This window comes from Coffea arabica, chromosome 9c, assembly GCF_036785885.1.
Source record: "Coffea arabica cultivar ET-39 chromosome 9c, Coffea Arabica ET-39 HiFi, whole genome shotgun sequence".
Classification (NCBI taxonomy): Eukaryota; Viridiplantae; Streptophyta; class Magnoliopsida; order Gentianales; family Rubiaceae; genus Coffea; species Coffea arabica.
The window spans coordinates 36769893-36789133 of NC_092326.1; the positions used below are offsets into that span (position 1 = coordinate 36769893).

A 19241-nucleotide genomic window follows, 5' to 3' on the forward strand; every position below is an offset into this window, starting at 1 on the left:
TTTACGAAAGAGAGGCCTAAAGGGTTTTACCAAAAAAAAGTTAAAAGAAGAAGAAGACGAAGAAAGTATTCATTCAAGAGTAGCTCATCAGCCATTCGCCCGAAGAGCGTAGTGAGTTGCTCTTACAGTCTCAAGACTTGAGTATGTGAGTGTGTGTATTCAAACAGGCAAACATTTCTTTCGTTCTTGCAAATAAACTAACTTCTTGACTAAGAAGAGGAGGAAACTGTGAAGAAGTAAGAGAGGAGGAGTTGAAGAAATGAGGATGGAAAGCAGTGAAGAAGATGATGATTTCCCTGCAATTGAGAGTGTGACCCCACAGCACAAGATCGACACCATTTATCAATCCAATACGGAAAAGGTAGAAACTAAAGTAAAAGAAATTAAACACCAACGCCATCATTAATGGATGTCATCAAAACCCCATTTCTGATTTCCTCCCCTTCCCAAAATGATGAATTAAAAGAAATTTAAAAAGAAAAGACAGCTTTCTTCATGATTACTCCACTGTTTCATGAGTTTATTGGCAAAAAAGCTGTAAATTTTGCTTCAATAACCTTCTGCCTTACTCTATCTGTTTGAAAATCTGGAATTTTTCCCCGTTTTACAAGTACATTGGATTCTGTTCCATTTGGACTAATTGATGAGTTTCTTGCAAAAAGCTGTAATTTTTTTATGTGAGTTTTGCTTCGATTTGTTCAGCTGAATCACTTTCTACAAAATCTTGCATTTTCGTCATTTGTAAGTGCGCTGGATTCTGTCCCATTTGGTCTAATTGATGAATTTCTAGCAAAAAGCTGCAGTTTCCGATGTCTTTCTTCCCCAATTACACTGCATTTGTCCCTTTTTGAATCCAGTGATTTATATCAAATGTAATGTCAGCAGCAAGTGTGGTTGCTGTGTTTCCAAAATGGGTTTCGGCAATTTCCTGGTTGAAGCTGTAAGATTGCTTTTTTGCCTTTACTTTTTCCAGTTTAAAGTTCTTCTCGGTGTTATTCTCCAACTCCTTTAAAGTATATTAAAAATTGCTTCATGTAATGTTGAATCTAGAGTTTATTAATAGAGCGTACTTTTCACGTTCCCCTCCCCATCTCCCACTCCTACCCCCCGAAAATGGGGAAAAAGAACAATATGGACATGTTCTGTCAGCAATACGTATGTTGTTGCAGCTGAGATGTTCTAAGTTTATAGCTAATCTTTTGATCTTTTGCAATTGAGTATTCGTATTTCTCTATTTTATGCAGGGCATCAGAAAGATTTGCTTTGAGCTTTTGGATTTAAAGGATGCTGTGGAAAACTTGTGTGGTAATATGCGAACAAAGTACTCAGCTTTTTTGAGGTACTTTAGTGGCACTGTTTAAGTTCTTCTTACATTATGCAGTATAAAGTCTATCTAGATTGTATGATCTCCCATTTTTTGTTGTTTGAATACTTATAATGTGTTTCAGTATGCATATATCTTGTCTCTGCTTTCCTTTCTTGGTGTAGAGGGTAAAAAGTAATGCCAATCAGATTCTTATATACTAGCAGAAACTTCTCAAAGTTATTTATTTGCCATGATTGGTGACTTCAAAAGATCTTTAGGATCAAACTTCCTATTATGTTGAGTTTATTAGCTGATAGAATCTCGGATCTAAAGTACCCCCAAATAAAAGACAAACATAATGGAAAATGATTTTAAAATGTTTGACGTGTATAAATTAATACTTCTTAAAATTAGTCTTGTTGCTAATTTCTTTTTCTTTTTTTTTTCAAAATTAAGCCGAACCTGAATTTAAGTAGCTTGAAGTTGTAAATGCAGTCATGCCAACATACAATATATCGTATGGTACAATGATTTAAGCACCACCTTTTGGGAAAAAATCATCTGACAATGCACATTTTCGGTTTAGTCTAGCCACATCTGCATTTAGGGAGGGGTGACATGTAATTTTCCTAGTATCATTTTATGAAGATTCGGTTTCTTGAAATATAATAAAGTTCTTGATTCTGCTAATTCAGCTAGCAATCTCTACGTTTTTGGTCTATAGATTAGATTATATTTGATGTGGTCTTGAAGTTTCAACACCTCTGACACCCTTTTCGAGGTATAAATGTAGGATTTAAAATGTGCAGTTTTTAGGCTCTTGTATGCTATATGACAAGACGACCAAACCTTTCGACTTCCAAGATATATTATATTGTTACAGTATTCAAGGAGGAACTTATGGGAATGAGATTATGAGCATATTTCTTCCTAAAAATGATTTCATCAAGACCTCTCAGACAATGCAAGAAAAATTTGACATGCTGCCCTGACTTCTGGGATAATATTGCTTCATATCCATATTATTTTTGAGGGTTGCCTCATTATTGCTGAAAATTCGCTTCTAAGTTTGTGAAATTGTGCACAATTATGCCTTTAAACTTACTTAAAAAGTCTTAGAAAGCTTTTAGTAAGCACTACTAGGGCTTAGTTATGCAAAATCTGTTCTACTGTATAATAAAACTATGCACTATGAGAGCCAAAAATTATACAGTAGGTTTAAATGGAAAAAAATTAGCAACTTATTTTGAGTCAAATAATGTCCTTTGAATATGCTTGTGAAATCTTTTCGTCTTAACAACTTTGGCGCCTGGAGTCTAATGCTGATGGATGAACTAAATATTTTTTTTTTGGAGTTTTGTACTATTGCCATATTTTAGTTCTTACCTGTTTAACTGCTGAACCTTAGAGTCTATCCTGGCTCTATCTGCTAGAAAAGAAAATGTTAGTTCAGTAAAAGCACTATACTTTGTGTTAAATGTTTTCCTTCACCTTGCTGGTTCCATGGCTGCTCTACAACTGCTCAGGTGCCCTGCACTTTAAATAACTTTTCTTCTTGTTTCTACAAGATTAAATGTCTAATATCGATTTGCAGATTATGTGAAGAAGTTGTGGAAACGGAGCATGAGTTAAATGATCTACGAAAGCATATTTCTGCTCACGGAATCCTTCTTCAGGATTTGATGACTGGTGTTGCTCGAGAATTGGAAGAATGGACCCATGTGAATGATGACATTCAGGAAGTTGAGTATAGACCTCAAGTCCTTGAGCTTGATAATACCTTTTCAACTGAAGAAGTGGATCAAAGGATGGTGTTCTTGGAAAATATAGATGTTCTCTTGGCCGAGCACAAAATGGATGAGGTGATAGAGGCCATAGATGCTGAGGAAAGAAGTCATCCAGAGCTCAAAATTTCTGCTGACACGTCAACTAATGAACCATCTTTCTACAGGACTGCTTTGTTGGAAAGAAAATTGATACTTGAAAACCAGCTTGTTGATACAATTGAGCAACCATCAATTGGCATTGGTGAATTAAAAAAAGCTTTATCTGGCTTGTTGAAGCTTGGGAAGGTTCCCCTTGCACATCAGCTACTTCTCAAGGCATATGGATCACGCCTCCAAAAAAGCATTGAGGCGTTTCTTCCACTGTGTCCTTGTTACCCTGAAACATATTCAACATCATTGTCAAACCTTGTTTTCTCTTCTATTTTGTTGACAACAAAAGAATCTGCTAACTTGTTTGGTGACAATCCTGTTTATAGTAACAAAATTGTTCAGTGGGCAGAATGGGAGATTGAATCTTTCGTAAGGTTGGTTAAGGAACATGCTCCATCTTCTGATAGTGCTACTGCTTTACGTGCGGCTAGTGTGTGCATTCAGGCTAGTCTCAACCATTGCTCTGCCCTGGAACTGCAGGGACTTAAACTTTCAAAATTGCTCTTGGTGCTTCTACAACCATATATCGAAGAAGTCTTGGAATTAAACTTTAGAAGGGCTAGAAAACAAATTCTTGATTTTTCGGGAAGTGATGAAAGCATGCCGTTATCACCTCGATTTGCCTCTCCTCTGACTACTTTTGCAACTTCATCTGACAGTTCGCTTGTTGAAAGTGGAATCAGGTTTATATTTATCATCAAAGTGAGTGACTGTTTGTATGATTCATTTGCCAGACTAAATCTGCTGTAAGCTGCATGGGCACATAATTTTGATAGAGATGATGCACGGCATGTCTTGCTCTGTAATAGATTGGTTCCCGATTGTAATGTTTTTGAACTAACTTATGAATTTAGTTGGACTTCTTACTGATAGCCTGCTGCTCTTGCATGGGATGTTTTGACCTGGTCTGAGAGTGCATAATTTGTTCCATCTTCTGGAAATTATATTATGCTGCTCAAGATTGCTGGCTGTCTGTTCTGTTTCTTTTGGTTTTGCCAGATGTCTGAATAAGGGTTTTGCACTTTCATTTAAGATTCACCATGTGTAAAATGTTATGCATATGATTTCTTAGATCCTGGGCATGTGCTAGAGAAATTGGGATTGTGGTGGCTTCTTTAAATCTCTTTCTGTATGATTGAATCGGCTTAATTTTCAACTGCTTGCACTTCTTGGGATTCAAGCTTGTTGTAAAAGTTGGTATACGCTTCTTTTATACCAATGATGAGATGCGAGGAACAAGTCTAATGTCTGGGTTTTTTTTACTCATTACAGGACATAGTGGAGCAGCTCACTCATCTGGTCATTTTGCACTTTGGAGGCAATATATTGACAAGAATTTCACAACTTTTTGACAAATACATTGATGTATTGATTAAAGCCATACCTAGCACCTCTGAAGACGAAAATCTTACGGATCTGACAGATGTCCCTTTTAGAGCTGAAACAGATTCTCAGCAGCTTGCATTATTAGGAACTGCTTTCACTATTGCTGAGGAACTATTGCCAATGGTAGTATCCAAAATAAGGAACATTTTGAGTGAAAGCAAGGAAGCAGGAATTGGACCTGTGGAAAATGTAATGCCTTCCGCAAATAACACATTGGAGTCTAAAGATTGGAGGCGTCAGCTTCAGCATTCCCTCGACAAACTTAAGGATCATTTTTGCCGACAATATGTTGTTAGTTTTATCTACTCCAGAGATGACAAAACACGATTAGATGCACAGACGTATTTACAAGAAAAAGAGGAGGGTTTGTTTTGGGATTCTGATCCACTTCCATCACTACCATTTCAGGTTATCGTCAGTCAGCCGATGAAAACTTTCTTAAGTCATTCTACATGTTACACACTTGAAGTGATTTTCCTTTACATGCCTTTTCTGATTACTTTTAGCTACATGGTGATCTGTCATTACGTCTCTGAGTAAGTAATTTGAGATTTATCTCTTTTGCATCAGTTTTTATACTCATCTTTTTTTATTCGAGAAAAGTGCATTACCTTTGGAGATTGTTCTGGAGGGGAAAATCTTTTGCTAGAATATTTTTTCTTTGTCTATCTCTAATTATTTATTTACTTATTTTGGTCTTGTTGCTTGCTACTTTTTTTGTTTGTGCTTATTGGAATATTTATTTTGATCAGAAAGGCAAGGAACTAACTTTCCTTTTCTGTTCACATAGGAAAAATTTTTTTTACTCAGTATGACCATTTGCTTCCTAAATTCCTGCAATGATGAATTTTTTGTTCTGTTCAGTGAGTATGGACTCCATATTTCTGCTACGCACATAATTGCGGGCAGCAAATCAGAGGCCTCAAGATTTAGAGGTCCTGGGATCAAATCCCCTTTCCTCCTCTCCGCTTCTTAAATCCCACTCCTCCCCTACTAAATTAAAAAAAAAAAAAAAAAAGCCGATTAGAAGGATTCATTTTTGTTTTAGTCATCTATAAGCATATTAGAATGATTCAATTTTGTTTTAGTCATCTATAGTAGAAGAAGAATTCTTGTTTTGGACTTCTTTATTTTGATTTTTGGAGACTAATGATTTTTGTTTGAGGTATATTCAGGCACTATTTGGGAAGCTGCAGCAATTTGGAATTGTAGCTGGAGATGTTTTACTGGGAAGAGATAAATTACAAAAAGGCTTACTAGCTCGTCTAACAGAGACACTGGTGCTATGGTTAGCAGACGAGCAGGAATTTTGGGGTGACCTAGAGGATGATTCAACTCCTCTAAGGCCTTTAGGGCTGCAGCAGGTATATTTTATCTTGGCTGCTTGTTTTCTTCTACTCTTGAAATTAATGAAATGAAAATGGAATTAATTTGAAGATACATGATGGCATGGAAGACAGTACAACTGAATCATTTGTAACCATTGAAATGATCAAATTTGAAAAAGCAAAGCAAAAAGACCCAATGTTTCCTTTTCTGATTGGAAATAGTGGAGCTTACACACCTTCTAATTGCAACTGATGGAAGAGTTTGCTGAAAAAAATTGCTGGCAATGGCAATGGTGTTGATTTTTGCACCAGACAGCCCTCATTTATATAAACTGTGTACTAATGATTTATATGGTCAAAACATGAATCTGCAGACAAAATTCAGTGAATAGCATTTCATCCTGTTCTGGGGAGTATTGTCTTTACAAGTACTTGACTTTGAACAAAGATGGACAAGACCTTGTGTTAAATAAATCCATCATTGGATCTCAGTCATGGGGCTGAAATATGGTCTGGAAGAGAGTTTTCAATACAGCTGCAATATTACAATCGGTCATCTCAGACCAGTTCTCAAGCATGCTATTTTTTTCTTACATAACTTGGTTATTTGATTTACACCTTCAAGTTTCATAACTATATCATTTCTCTTTGCAAATTTTAGTTTAAGTTGATATATTATAGCCTTCTCTGATTTTCTCATTTCTATCTGTTCGCCTTTTTGTAAGCCAAAATATATTTAGTCCTGCTAGTTTCATTTTACCTTTACTCTTAACTGAGCTTAAAGTTGGAAAAATCAATTGCAGAATGGAACCTTGGAGGTCCATTTGCAATACAATTTTCTCTTTTCAAAATTTTTATAAAAGAAATGCAGTTTTAATGTAAATCTGCTTTCTGAGAAACACTTTTTAAGCTGCTTTGAAAAAGCTAAAGCATATGAGAAATAGCTCCTTAGCCTTAGCTCTATAAACATGTATTAGCAGAAATGCTTTAGTAATGCTGCTCTCATTCACTCTTGTAGGGGCTCCTGTTGTGCAGAAAATATATATTAAAAGGGATTTAGAATCAGACAGTTCCAGGAGGATTTGGATTGGGGTATTAATGTCATCTTAGTCTGTATGTGCTAATATAACTGAACTTACATAACAAACTTAGATTTGAAAACTTCTATCGCTCAGCTTGTATATGCTTCTGTGTGTATATCTATGTAGATTTTAATCATTAAAAAGCATTAAGGCCGAGAATAGCATATCTGTGGGTGGTAAACATTCCTGCTATACGTCCACAAGGTTAGGCAAGCAGGAAGTTGGAGTAAAGAAATCGAATCTTTATCTAATACATGAGTGGCTTTTACCTGGACTCAGAAAATAACAAGAAAATAAAAGATGAGAAAAGAAAGAGGAAGGGTTTTGATCTGATCCCATACCCAGGATTACAACTCGGTTATATTATTAAATGTTTCAGGCCAAATGAAGCCAAAAGTTCGAAATATTTCATCAAACCAAAATAATTTTGAGGTTTGAGAATTTATAAGGACACTGCAAATTAGTTATATGTCTATAAAGTCAGTTCTGTTTGGTTGGCCATCAGTGATCTGCATTAGGTTAGTTAGTTTATCTAATGCTTGTCAAAACTCCGACTGTTTAGGAGCAGAAATTGCTCAGAACTATGCTTGCTACAAGAGAAATCGAGATACATTTGGAACTATTGATTTTTATTGTCTCTCTTTCTGAATCAAGCTTTACTTTAAGTTAGCAAAAATCTTAGGAGCTGGAAATGTATTACAAACGTGGAAGTAATGTTTCGATATTCAAACTTGACTAGAGAATGCTGATTAGGTGATTTTTGCAAAGAAGGAATATTTGAGGAAGGTGTAAATGGGACGAAATCGATGGAAACTGGAGGCATCCAATTTTGAATAGTAAGAGTAATATTTATTTGAAGTGAGATGACCTTTTCTCGTGAAATATATGAATCTTGGGATGAAGCATTGATTGTGGAATACTGAAATAGTATGTCAATAGTGACTCTCATGGGACCTTACTTTCTCTCTAGGGAAGAGGTCAAAGATGATATCTTCATCAAGCAAGCAAGAGAAGGAAATGATATTATGAAGAAGTTTCTGTAGTTTGTACTTAATTTGAGCACCACATTGGTGGTGGACTGTTTATGCTTATGACCTATTGGTTGGCTATGGATGGTTTCTATGATTTTGGCACCTTGATCATTGAGCTCTAACTGAGTCGTTTTTGCAGCTGTCTCATTAGGAACAGCTTGTCTTTAGCCATCACATGTTACTTTCAGTACTCTAGAATAATTTAAACCTTTCCCTCTCCATGACAGTTGATTTTAGATATGCACTTTACTGTGGAGATTGCACGCTTTGCTGGGTATCCAAGCAGAAATCTACATCAGGTAGCATCATCCATAATGGCTCGTGCATTCAGGGCATTTTCTGCCAGAGGCGTGGATCCTCAAAGGTAATAATTATACTTTGATGACGAAAATCCTGTTGCACTGGTTTATCTTATACTAACAGGAAAGCGCTTTCTTGTCAGTGCCCTACCTGAGGATGAGTGGTTTGTGGAGACTGCAAAAGGTGCAATAAACAGGCTTCTTCAAGGAGCATCTGGTTCAGATACATCAGAGATTGACGAGGATCATATCATCTCGGACCCTGATGCATCACCATCTTCCCTTTCATCTATGGATGGCTCCGGCTCTGAGTCATTTGCCTCAGCAGAAATGGGTGATCTGGAAAGCCCCGTCTTCTCGGATACCGAGAGCTGATTCATTCAAGCTGTTAACTTAGTCTGGAACGATTGTAGAGAGAATTTTGTTGAAGATCTATATGCCTGTGATAGTCTCTCTGTTATGTATGTGTTAATGATGCTGTTATAGGATAGCTTGCCAGATAGATGACACTCATCGCATGTTTAGTAGCTCCAGAATTAAATTAAGCATCAGGAATATAAGCAATCGATCTTGTACAAGTGCTGTTAAACACTTGAGTTGTAGGATTATTATTACTATTAGAGCATTATTAGAGCAAATGGCGCCGAATGTCATCAAATAATCGGCTTTTGACAATTTTTTGTCACTTAAAACTTTTTTGTTAGCAAAAAATGTCACTCAACTGTTAAAAGTGCAACTTTTTGGTCATTCGGTTTGATTCAGGCGTTAATGCAAATAGAATGGGAAGGGGAGGGATTAAAATGTCTTTGAAATCCTGGAGGGACAATGTGAAAAGATAGAAAATTGTCCCGGGGTAAAAACATAAACATCAAAGAATTAGATACTTTAGCTAAATTGCATTAATGTCCTTGAACTAAAACTAATTTGCAAACAAAGATCCTCCAATGGACAGGTCGTACCCATCCATCATCTACCATCAACAACGGTCCAAAGAACAAAGTTAGTAATCGATGTAAAGATCATCTGACTCCAAATAAAGCCCCAAAGAAAGATATTTCCATAAACCCCAATAAAAAACGCAATCAAAATAGAGGATTAAACTCAAAAAATTCTCCAGCCTCGTGTCTAGCAGTCTAAGATGACGGTGAAGCCACCTCTCTCTGGCCCATCCAAAATGATCGCATAGATCTCTCTTTCATTCTCCAATGGCAAGGGAGATTGGCTGGGGTGACAGTGGTCAGAAAGCTCAAACCCTATACATGCAAGTCGCATGCATCCCTTTCCGTCTATCTTTCATATCTGGATCAGACGGAATGATAAAAATATGGGATAATTTCACAAACCTCCATTGAGGTTTTTCATGATATCATTTGGCTTTCTTGAGATTTTTAAAATTTCACTTACCTCTTAGAGTAATATTTCTTATAATATTTTGCTCAGTTGAATAAAATACAAGAAGGACAAAACTTTTATTCTAAGAAAAAATTATCAATTTAGTCCCTAAACTTTTTTTTCATCGATTTAATCCCTATACATTATTTATAGCTAATTTAATCCCTAAACTTATATTTCAGTACCAATCAAGGAGTTTAGCGGCGGCGCCACCACATAATTTCCATCAGCTACCTAATCGAACAACCCAGAAGGGGTATTTTAGGGACTTCAATCCTGGAACCTTAACCAAAATTAACCGAAACAAAAGTCTTATAAGAAATATCCACCTAAAACCCAAAATGAAAACAAAAAAAAATTTCTTGGACAAAAACTAGGGCTTTAGTCAATGATCTGCTAAACAAAATCAAAGTAGATCGTGATGAATAAGGAATCGGAGGGTGTAAGAAATCGAAAGATAGAGGCAGTTGGGGATAACATGCACGAAAGATGTAATATTGAGGAGAGGAAGTCAAGCAAATCAAGTAAGTTTAAGGACTACAATGTTGTCTGTTTTGTTATGTTAATAGCTTAATCATGGTTGGTAGGGATTATCCTATGTCAAATAGTAGAGATTTTACTGCAACTAATGGTGGTTTAATTTTATTTTTTTTCCCTTTTTTTGTGGAAATGGGTTCATGTGGTCCCTAACCCTTAACTTCAATTTGTAATGTTGCTTTCATGTTTTGAAAAAGGTAGACAACACTATGCAGTGCTTGTAAATTAGCAAATTGTGGGTGTAAATTATTTTAATTTGTTTGAAAATTAAACAGGTGCTGAGTCGGATGTGTTTAATCTATATATCTTCTATGGTGGGGCATACTTTGAAAAACCAAAAAGAAAATATTTGGGTGGTAGCATGGAGCTTTTTGAGGGGGTTTTGGCCGCAAAAATAAATATGGCTACTGTGAGAGATTTTGGCTACTTACTTGGGTGTCATGCAGATGCCAGTTATAGGTATAGAATCCCTACTAAAGATGGTGGGTTGAGACTTAGGCAAATAGATGTTGAAGAGGATGCAATAGACATGGTTGGCATAGGTAAACAAATTGAGAAAGTTGAACTTTATGTTGTTCATGAATTTCATATTAGATCCATAGATCCTAGTTCATACCACTCAACTGTTGAAAGTGAAACTAAGAAAGAAAGTGAGGATTTGTGGAATGTGGTCATCACATTTGATGACTTCATTGAGAATGAAGAACTTCCAGTTCATGTTCTTGTCTAAGAATTAACAATAGTAAAGGGAGAGGTCCTGAAACTGAAGAAGAGGATAGTGTTGAGGCTGAAAACGAGGCAGAATCTAAGTCAGGTGATGATGGTAAAGAATTTCATGATAGTGATTGCGATTTTAGTAAAGATGAGGATGACATAATATTTAAGAATTGAACTGCTACTATTGATAATGCAATTGATGGGCAGATTGTCATAGATAATGCTGGTGTTGGAAAGAAAGCTGCTATACCAAATGCTGAAGAAAAGAAAGTACCAGTATAGACAAATAGGCAAGAACAAGCAAAAGTAAAAGAAAGTATTGTTGCTGACTTTGACTTTGATGTTTATGACAGGGACCGGATTCCTGTCCAAGAGGAATCAGATTCCATGAACACAGAGGAGTTACATAGTTGCCATGATTCCTCAGATGAAAACACTTCAAGAAGTAAGCCAAAATATGTGAGGTTCAGGTCAGAAATTGACATGAAGGATCCTAAATTGTTTGTTGGTTTACTGTTTGACACGAAGATGCTATTTAAGAGAGTAGTTGGCAGTTGAATTATATTCTGTGAAGTGGGGTAAGGAGCATAGTTGGGAGAAGAATGACAAGGGAAGGATTAGGGCAAAATGCAAGAATTGAAAATGCAAGTGGTTTACTTATGCTGCAAAAGAACCAGATTCTGATGCATTTGTAATTAGAACAATGGGACCGGAACATCGGTGTGGTAGAACTTTCTATCACAAACGTGCAAACTCAAATTTTTTGGTTAGACATTACATGGAGTTTTTGCGCATGAATAGAAAAGTTACAGTTGATGCATTTAAAGAAAAAGTGCATAAGGAGTTGAATGTAAATATCACAAAGGATCAGGTTTACAATACCCTTGCAAAAGCCAAAATCTTGATTGAAGGGAAGTATCGGCAACAATACACAAGAATTTGGAACTACTGTGAGGAATTGTTGAGCTCAAATCCAAGCTCCACAGTGCATGTTGAGACAGAGGCTGATGAGGATAGTGGAAAAGAAAGATTCCACAGGCTGTATATTTGTTTTGCAGCCTTGAAAAAAGGCTTTAAAGAAGGTTGCCACCCTGTACTTGGTGTTGATGGCTACCATCTAAGAGGACCACACTCGGGAGTACTCTTGACTGCTGTAGGGCTTGATGCTAATGATTGCATCTATCATGTTGCCTATGCAGTTGTGGAGACTGAAAACAAGATGTCTTTGAAATGGTTCATCGAGTTCTTAAAGTTTGATCTTAAAATCCATGACCAGAAAAAATGGACATGTATTAGTGACAGACAAAAGGTTGTATGATGTCGTTCAGCCAAACACTTTATATTTTCTAATACTATTGTTGCAAAAAGTGCAAGTTTATACTAATTTGTGAACTTTTTTGTAATTTATATGACAGGGATTGGGTTCTGCAATCCAAGAAATTCTTCCAGGAGTGGAGCACAGACATTGCATTAGACATCTATGCAACAACTTCAAAAAGCATCATCCTAGTGAAACACTTAAGGGTATGTTTTGGGCATGTCCAAGGTCCTCATATGTCAATAAGTTTGAAGTTGAAATGGAGGTGTTGAGGTAGTATGATGAGAGTGTACACAAATGGTTAGTCGATAACATATCACCCAACCATTGGTCAAGGTCACATTTTAGGACTACTTGCAAGTGTGATATATTTCCTAAAAAATATTCTGGACTTTCTTATCACTTGTCCATGAAATTTTTCAAGGTGTCAATTACTCATCAAAATTCTTCTCAGTGGTTGACTTTGACTAGATTTAATTTACCCACGTTCTTTACTGTCTCACCACAACTTCGATATAGAGAAATATGGACCATTATTAAATATCAATTTATTTTTTAATCTACATATTTTGGTAGAAAATTTTATTTATTTATTTTTTCGTTAAATGGTTATTAAGAACAAGGATAATGTTGTCAATTTGTGACCTTTGATTGAAATATTTAATCTTGTCAAGCCGATAGGGAAGGTAAGTGAGATTTTAAAAATTGTAGGGGAACTGAGTGATATTATGAAAACTTTTAGAGGAGATTTCCGAAATTATCCATAAAAATATTACACTTTTAATAGTTGGGTGACATGTTTGGCTGAAAAAAAGGTTTAGTGATCAAGAGTAGTCCAAGCTAATAGTTTAATGGTATTTAGTGCCATTTGCTCTTATTATTATTATTAATATTATTAGTATTGCTAATATTAATATTACTATTATTAGTAATATTATTATTATTATTATTATTAGTATTACTATTATTACTATTGCTATTATTAGTATTATTCGTATTATTACTATTGCTATTATTAGTATTACCACTATTACTAGAATTGCTATTATTATTATTACTCCTATTATTATTGCTATTGCTATTGCTATTACTATTGCTTATTGCTATTGCTATTACTATTACTATTACCGCTACTACTACTACTGTTGTTGTTGTTGTTGTTGTTACTACTACTACTACTACTACTATTATTACTATTTACGTGCACACCTTTAGCTATTAGATGAGTAAATTGAAAAAAAAATTAAATGAAAGTTGAGGAAGGGACTGTATGGAACTCTCAGAAAATATTAGGTAAAATTTCCCCCACTTATTTGTTGTTAAAATAGGTGGGGTACTATCGGAGTAATTCAATAAAAAAAACAATTATTATTCAATGATTTTCAATTACAAATTTGATAACACAAATGAGAACTTTTGTAATGCTATTTTGATAAAGATTTGACCGTTATACATGGCATTACAAACTATAGTGTTTTGAAACTAAAATTTTGTATAATCATTAGATTTAATGTCAATTGTCAAGGTTGTACTCCTATAATATTCTAACTATAAATATATATTCAAACAACATATATCTTACATTATAACACCTATCTTTCTTACTCTTGATAAGGAGATTCTTGTCCTATATTCTACTACTTAACAAGTGTTAGGTATATTATACTTGTTTTAATGGTGTTATGTTAGGTTTTTGTCTAACCCATTGGTGTATATTAGGGTAAACTACACTCAGAGATAGGTTAGAGGTGAGGTGCTAAAATTTACTCTATCACATAATACTCTGTAGGTGCAAAACATTTGAAAGAGGGCAATCTAATCTGTGTCTCAACTCATGCAGTTGAACTTTTTTATGGTACAAAAGTTTTACATTTTTTCATGCAATATTGAGGTAAGATAATCTAACTCATTTTCTAATTGAATCTAATTTGAGGAGTATTCATATTCACGTAGTTATATTTGGCCCAAAACCAACACCAACTCCCAATATTTCCCTAATATGAGCTAGGTGATTAGAACGGCAAGATATAAATGGAGAGGGGAGAATGAGTCCAACCATTAACTGATCCAAAGCAGGAACCTTTTAAGAGGAGGCTGATATTGATTGCTATTCACTCCACGGGGTAATTGAGAATGAATGAATTTTGCTAACAAGGGAGTCAGTTATTTCCTCTATGCAATCTTCAATATTTCCATGTCAATTCATCCACACGTCATAATTGCGATATTTTGCTTTGTTTTCTAGCAAAAAAAAAAAAAAAGAAAAAGAAAAAGATTGTGACTTTTGTTCATTTCACAGTATAATTCACCAAAAGCAATTTAAAGAAAGAAAAAAAAAACTGGATTGTGACTTCTGTTTTATTTCACAATAGGAATGACCAATACGAATGTCTGAGATCTCTTAGGTCAATTATACTGTCTCGACTCCTAAGCTCTCACCTAAAATGAGCTAAGTGATATAATCGGAGGGTGGAGAGTGAGTTCAACAGTTGACTGATACAAAGTAGGAACATATTTCAATTTTCCCTAGAATCGTACCCGCTAATAGACATTGACCGGCAAACGTGGTTCTGGGATCATAGCAAGTGAAATCCTTGGATGAGTTGTGAGTCCATATAATTCTTCCATGCAAATTTCTTCTGGTTTCATGCCATGACGCAATTTCCAGTTGAATCCATGCAACAAGTTGGCCAACGTTGATCGAACAAGCTTGATTCCAAGGTTATAGCCTGGACACCTCCTTCGACCTGAGCCAAATGGCAATAGCGCAAAATTTTGTCCCTTCATGTCAATATCCTTCCCCAAAAACCTCTGTGGAATGAATTCTTCGGGAGAATCCCAATACTTTGAGTTCCTCCCGATACTCCATGTGTTTATAAACACCGTTGTTCCTTTAGCAATGTGATAACCAGCTACAGTGCAATCCTCAATGGCATAATGGGGTGCAAGCAGTGTTGCCAGCGGATGTAACCTAAAAGTTTCCTTTATGATCGCCTCTAGAAAAGGCAGTTTTGAGAAATCAGCTTCTTCCACCCACTTATCTCTCCCTATCGCTCTATCAAGCTCTTCAGTTGCCTTTCGAATGAGACGTGGATGTTTGAGAAGTTCATTCATTGCCCATTCTACCGTGGTAGCTGAGGTATCTGTACCACCAGCTAGTAAGTCCTGGACATGATCAAATATTGGTAAAGTTAGTCCTGCCCTGATCCTGAATTGGTGAAGTATCATGCTTTAGAACAGACTGAATCAGAAGAAAGAAGACAGTTATCTTTAATGGCGCATTATCCTAAGCAAAACTGCTAGCTTCGAGATTCGGTAAGTTAAAGAGGTAAAGAGATCTAGAAATTTCATTAAACCACGAGAAGAAATAGCACCTGAATTAGCCCTTTTATCTGATCTCTGGTGAGTTTGACCTGGAGATCAGGATCTTCAGCATATTGCAATAGAATGTCTACCATGTCCTTGGGGATAAAATCTTTCTCTGTTTTCCTCCTGGCCTGGTGATCATCAAGCACATGGTTATGGAATCTATCAAATTTCTTGTAAAGTTCTTTCATTTGCTTTATGTAACCTTGGAGATCAAATCTGTCGAGCCACGGTATCCAATCCCCGATATTGAACACACCACCCAGCCAAAACCATGTATCTATCATCTCTTGGAACTCTTCAAAGGTAACTAGAGATCCATCCCCTTCAGATTGGGCAAAGTACTTGTCACTCAAAACCATCTGGCTTGCAGTGGAGAGGTTAAGACGCACTAGATGATCTCTCATAACTACTGGCTTTCCTGAGAGAGCATACAAACGAGAAATGAAAGCACGCCTTTCTTCAATGCGTATGCTCTCGAAGGAGTCAAGTCGCTTTGGATTAAATATTTGGGTTAGATAAATTTTACGAGCTTGTCGCCAGTGTGGACCGTAAGGTGCCCATGACACGTCGGAGCAGTTGTAGCCAGTGTATTTGCCAGCAGCAGTTGTAGGCCGAGAGGCGAAGATGTTGTCATGTGTTTGCAAGAATTCTTTTGCCATTTCAGGGGATGAAGCTACTACAACAGGGCTGGAACCAAGTTTTAGTTGCATGATTTCTCCATATTTCCGGGACAGCAAGTGTAAAGATTGATGTGGGATTGAACCTAGGAGGTTCAAGTTGCCAATAATAGGCCATGGTTTTGGTCCTGGTGGATGATTTAACTTCAGGCGTTTGTGAGTGGATATTTTTGAGAGAAAAGCCAATGCAACAATCCCTGCCAAGGCTAAGAGCAGCCAAGTGCTTTCCATCAGGGCTGAATAATAAGTTATGGCAGTGAACTCCTCTGGGGGTCTAAATACCGAACTTCAGTGGCGGTTTTATGTAAATGGTAAAGTTTGACAAGGTTAATCCGTGGCACATGCATTGAATTCGAATTTTTTCTTCGAATAAAAGATTTAAAAACTAAGAAAAAATTTGCATAGTGGTTGTTACTGTAATGCAACTAAATATAACAAAAATAACTATTGTTGAAATAGGAACAGTTACTTTTGTTGCTAGAAATACATATGAAGAGAGTTGAGGTGAAAAAAATTGAAACATTGATGAACAGGTTTTGAAAATATAATTTAAAATATTAGAGAGAACAAGTATAGTCTCCTAAAATTTAAGACGGAAGTCATACAATTCACCAAATCTTTCTAATTGTGGTTCTAATTGCAAGGCGACGACCAGAAATTTTTGAGAATCAAAACCCAAAAAAAAAAAAAAGTTTGAGAGCGTTACCCGCCCCATTTACCATTTGGCTGATCCGACCCGTACCTTGCGGGTCAGCCATTTTCTGAGCTGACCCTTACCCGCCCCGCATATCAGCGGGTATCCGATTATAGGGTACCCGCTGAGATAGGATCGGGTCAGCGAATACCCGTCCCGCCCCATTCATCATTTAATTTAACAAAAATGATTTATACTAATTTAATTTTATATTTTACACATTCATTTAAGATTTAATAAATTTTTTTTCTAAAAAAAGGTTTCCCACCAAGAAACAAGCATGTGAAGAGAATATAAGATAAAGGAAAAAAATTAAAAGAATTCAAAATCAATAAAAGTTTGAAATAAGTAGCACAATTTTTAATATATATGTTTCATATTAATTAAACTTTTTTCTATAAAATATAAGATCATGACCTCTACAAATGAATCTTGTAAATAAACTATAATCTCTCATATTTGTAATGCAATTTGTTCAATAAAATTACTTATTTAGTTCTAAATTATTATTTTATAGTGCGTGTATAAAAATAAAAATAAAAATATATATATGCGGGGTGGATTGGGTACCCACGAGTTTTTAATTATGTGACCCTAACCCGCCCCGCATCTTAGGAGTATTCGATCCTCTTTTGACCCGATCAAATAATAAAAATTAGATATCCTAATTTTCGGATCGGAACGGATCGAATATGACGGATTTTCGGATTAGCAGATAATTTTGCCCACTCTTACCTAAAACAAGCTCTACTTTTGCTAGTGAAAATACAAACTCTTCCAATAATATGAAGGCAATGAAATTAATGAGGTGAATAGATTGAGCCAATATGATAGGAAAACTGGCATTAAATTTCCAAAATAAACCTGTAGTATTGACTATTTTGGGAAAAGTATCAATTAGTGATTTGTGATGTTGACATTGAATGACATGAGGTCAAGCTTATCCAACGATTATGCCCATCAATCACTTTTTGCCATTGATAAACTTTTCTAAAAGCCTCTAAACTTTTTCCAAACATCCCAGCTTTTCTTTTGTCAGAGTGTAGAATTGTAGGAATTTGAAAGTAGTTGATGCCGTGCAGCATTATCACATCTTAATTTGAAGAGTAGTTACTCTTATAGATTATGCATACAAGTATAGGAACCAGAAAATATATCTCATATAACCTAAAAATTTTTAGGTATTTGCAGGGGCGGGAATTTAAATTTATATAAAGTGTTTTTAAAAATTTTTTAATTTTATAAGGGAGGAAAATCTAATTTTTATAAGACTTTGGGGGACAGGGGCCCCTTAGTTCCGTCCTTGTCTACAAGGCAAATGAAAATATAGAAACACTTCCACAAAAGATTAGGGACTTTTGCCGTTACTAGTGGTAAATGTATGGTACAATATAGACAATTAGTTAGTAACATAACTAATGTAGATAATAAACGTAAACACTAGTAAACATTAACACAACAAGAAGATGAAAAAACAATACAACAATCATTTTACACATTAAAATTAGTGTCCTATATTTAATCTCCAACATCTAATTTCAAAACACACTTTCAAATGCACTCTGCAATTACTATTGCGACAGCAGAAGACCCTGATCCTTCTAGAATGTCACGTGTCAGACTTTTTTCTGTACAGAATCCAGTGAATTGATTAGGAAATTATTTGTTTCCCATTATTTCATTAAAGATATAGAATAGAAGCATGAGCGAAACTAATACAAAAACAAATGAGGTATGTCTACATTAAATTGTTCTACGACACCACCTAGCAGAATTGAAACAACCATATTATCTGGCATACTTTTCTATCATTGGTTCGTTTAAAACAACAAAAGTTTTGTCCATGGACAATTTTACTAAAATATCTAGTCTGTCAGGATAGAAGATTATTTGAAAAGAAAATCTTAGAATGTTAATGTCGTACTTTTGATAATGTGATATATGTGAAATATAAATATAATTAGCAAGATAAAAAAGTGATTGAAAAATTGTTTTTGATGTAATTTAAAAAATTTGGAAATAAAAACCGATCCAGACAACAAAATAATATTCAAGAGACATTGGATTTGAGTAAAATATCATCACGCTTTTCTCCTTAGAAGGCATTGGACTTTTGTTTGAAAGAAAAAAGACATTTATTAAACATTTCTACAAAATGTACTTGGGTG

The 19241-nt window shown here is 35.4% G+C and overlaps 3 protein-coding genes across 5 annotated transcripts; 2 read left to right on the forward strand and 1 right to left on the reverse strand.

The window, feature by feature from the left end:
• LOC113708640 (exocyst complex component EXO84C-like) lies at positions 1–9044 on the forward strand. Of its 3 annotated transcripts, XM_027231180.2 has the most exons (7): positions 1–361; positions 1245–1339; positions 2901–3945; positions 4516–5037; positions 5805–5993; positions 8298–8434; positions 8513–9044. In XM_027231180.2, exons 1-7 carry the CDS (start codon positions 260–262, stop codon positions 8742–8744), a joined length of 2322 nt encoding a protein of 773 aa, XP_027086981.2. In that variant the 5' UTR covers positions 1–259; the 3' UTR covers positions 8745–9044. The 3 variants fall into 3 exon arrangements, with proteins under 3 accessions (XP_027086981.2, XP_071920894.1, XP_071920895.1); XM_072064793.1 differs by lacking the exons at positions 8298–8434; positions 8513–9044 and adding an exon at positions 6976–8057; XM_072064794.1 differs by lacking the exons at positions 8298–8434; positions 8513–9044 and having other exon boundaries at positions 4516–5165; positions 5805–5986.
• A 2749-nt stretch (positions 9045–11793) lies between these two features.
• Positions 11794–12610, forward strand: LOC140014214 (uncharacterized). Its single transcript, XM_072064641.1, has 2 exons — positions 11794–12324; positions 12431–12610. The coding sequence occupies exons 1-2, from the start codon at positions 11794–11796 to the stop codon at positions 12608–12610; spliced, it is 711 nt and encodes a 236-aa protein (XP_071920742.1).
• Positions 12611–14663: 2053 nt separating this feature from the next.
• LOC113707690 (trimethyltridecatetraene synthase-like) lies at positions 14664–16610 on the reverse strand. Its single transcript, XM_027229976.2, has 2 exons — positions 15708–16610; positions 14664–15498 (listed from the first exon to the last, which is right to left on the reverse strand). The coding sequence occupies exons 1-2, from the start codon at positions 16608–16610 to the stop codon at positions 14875–14877; spliced, it is 1527 nt and encodes a 508-aa protein (XP_027085777.2). The 3' UTR covers positions 14664–14874.
• Between the last annotated feature and the right edge of the window lie 2631 nt (positions 16611–19241).

What these genes read in the sequence shown, in the direction of transcription:
- LOC113708640 (XM_027231180.2), top strand. Translation starts at nt 260, where the DNA reads ATGAGGATGGAAAGCAGTGAAGAAGATGATGATTTCCCTGCAATTGAG. An exon ending in AAGTACTCAGCTTTTTTGAG is followed by an intron (nt 1,340 to 2,900) that starts GTACTTTAGTGG and finishes ATCGATTTGCAG; the next exon opens with ATTATGTGAAGAAGTTGTGG. An exon ending in AGAGGCGTGGATCCTCAAAG is followed by an intron (nt 8,435 to 8,512) that starts GTAATAATTATA and finishes CTTTCTTGTCAG; the next exon opens with TGCCCTACCTGAGGATGAGT.
- LOC140014214 (XM_072064641.1), top strand. Translation starts at nt 11,794, where the DNA reads ATGGAGTTTTTGCGCATGAATAGAAAAGTTACAGTTGATGCATTTAAA. An exon ending in GTATTAGTGACAGACAAAAG is followed by an intron (nt 12,325 to 12,430) that starts GTTGTATGATGT and finishes TTTATATGACAG; the next exon opens with GGATTGGGTTCTGCAATCCA.
- LOC113707690 (XM_027229976.2), bottom strand. Translation starts at nt 16,610, where the DNA reads ATGGAAAGCACTTGGCTGCTCTTAGCCTTGGCAGGGATTGTTGCATTG. An exon ending in AGATAAAAGGGCTAATTCAG is followed by an intron (nt 15,499 to 15,707) that starts GTGCTATTTCTT and finishes GATCATGTCCAG; the next exon opens with GACTTACTAGCTGGTGGTAC.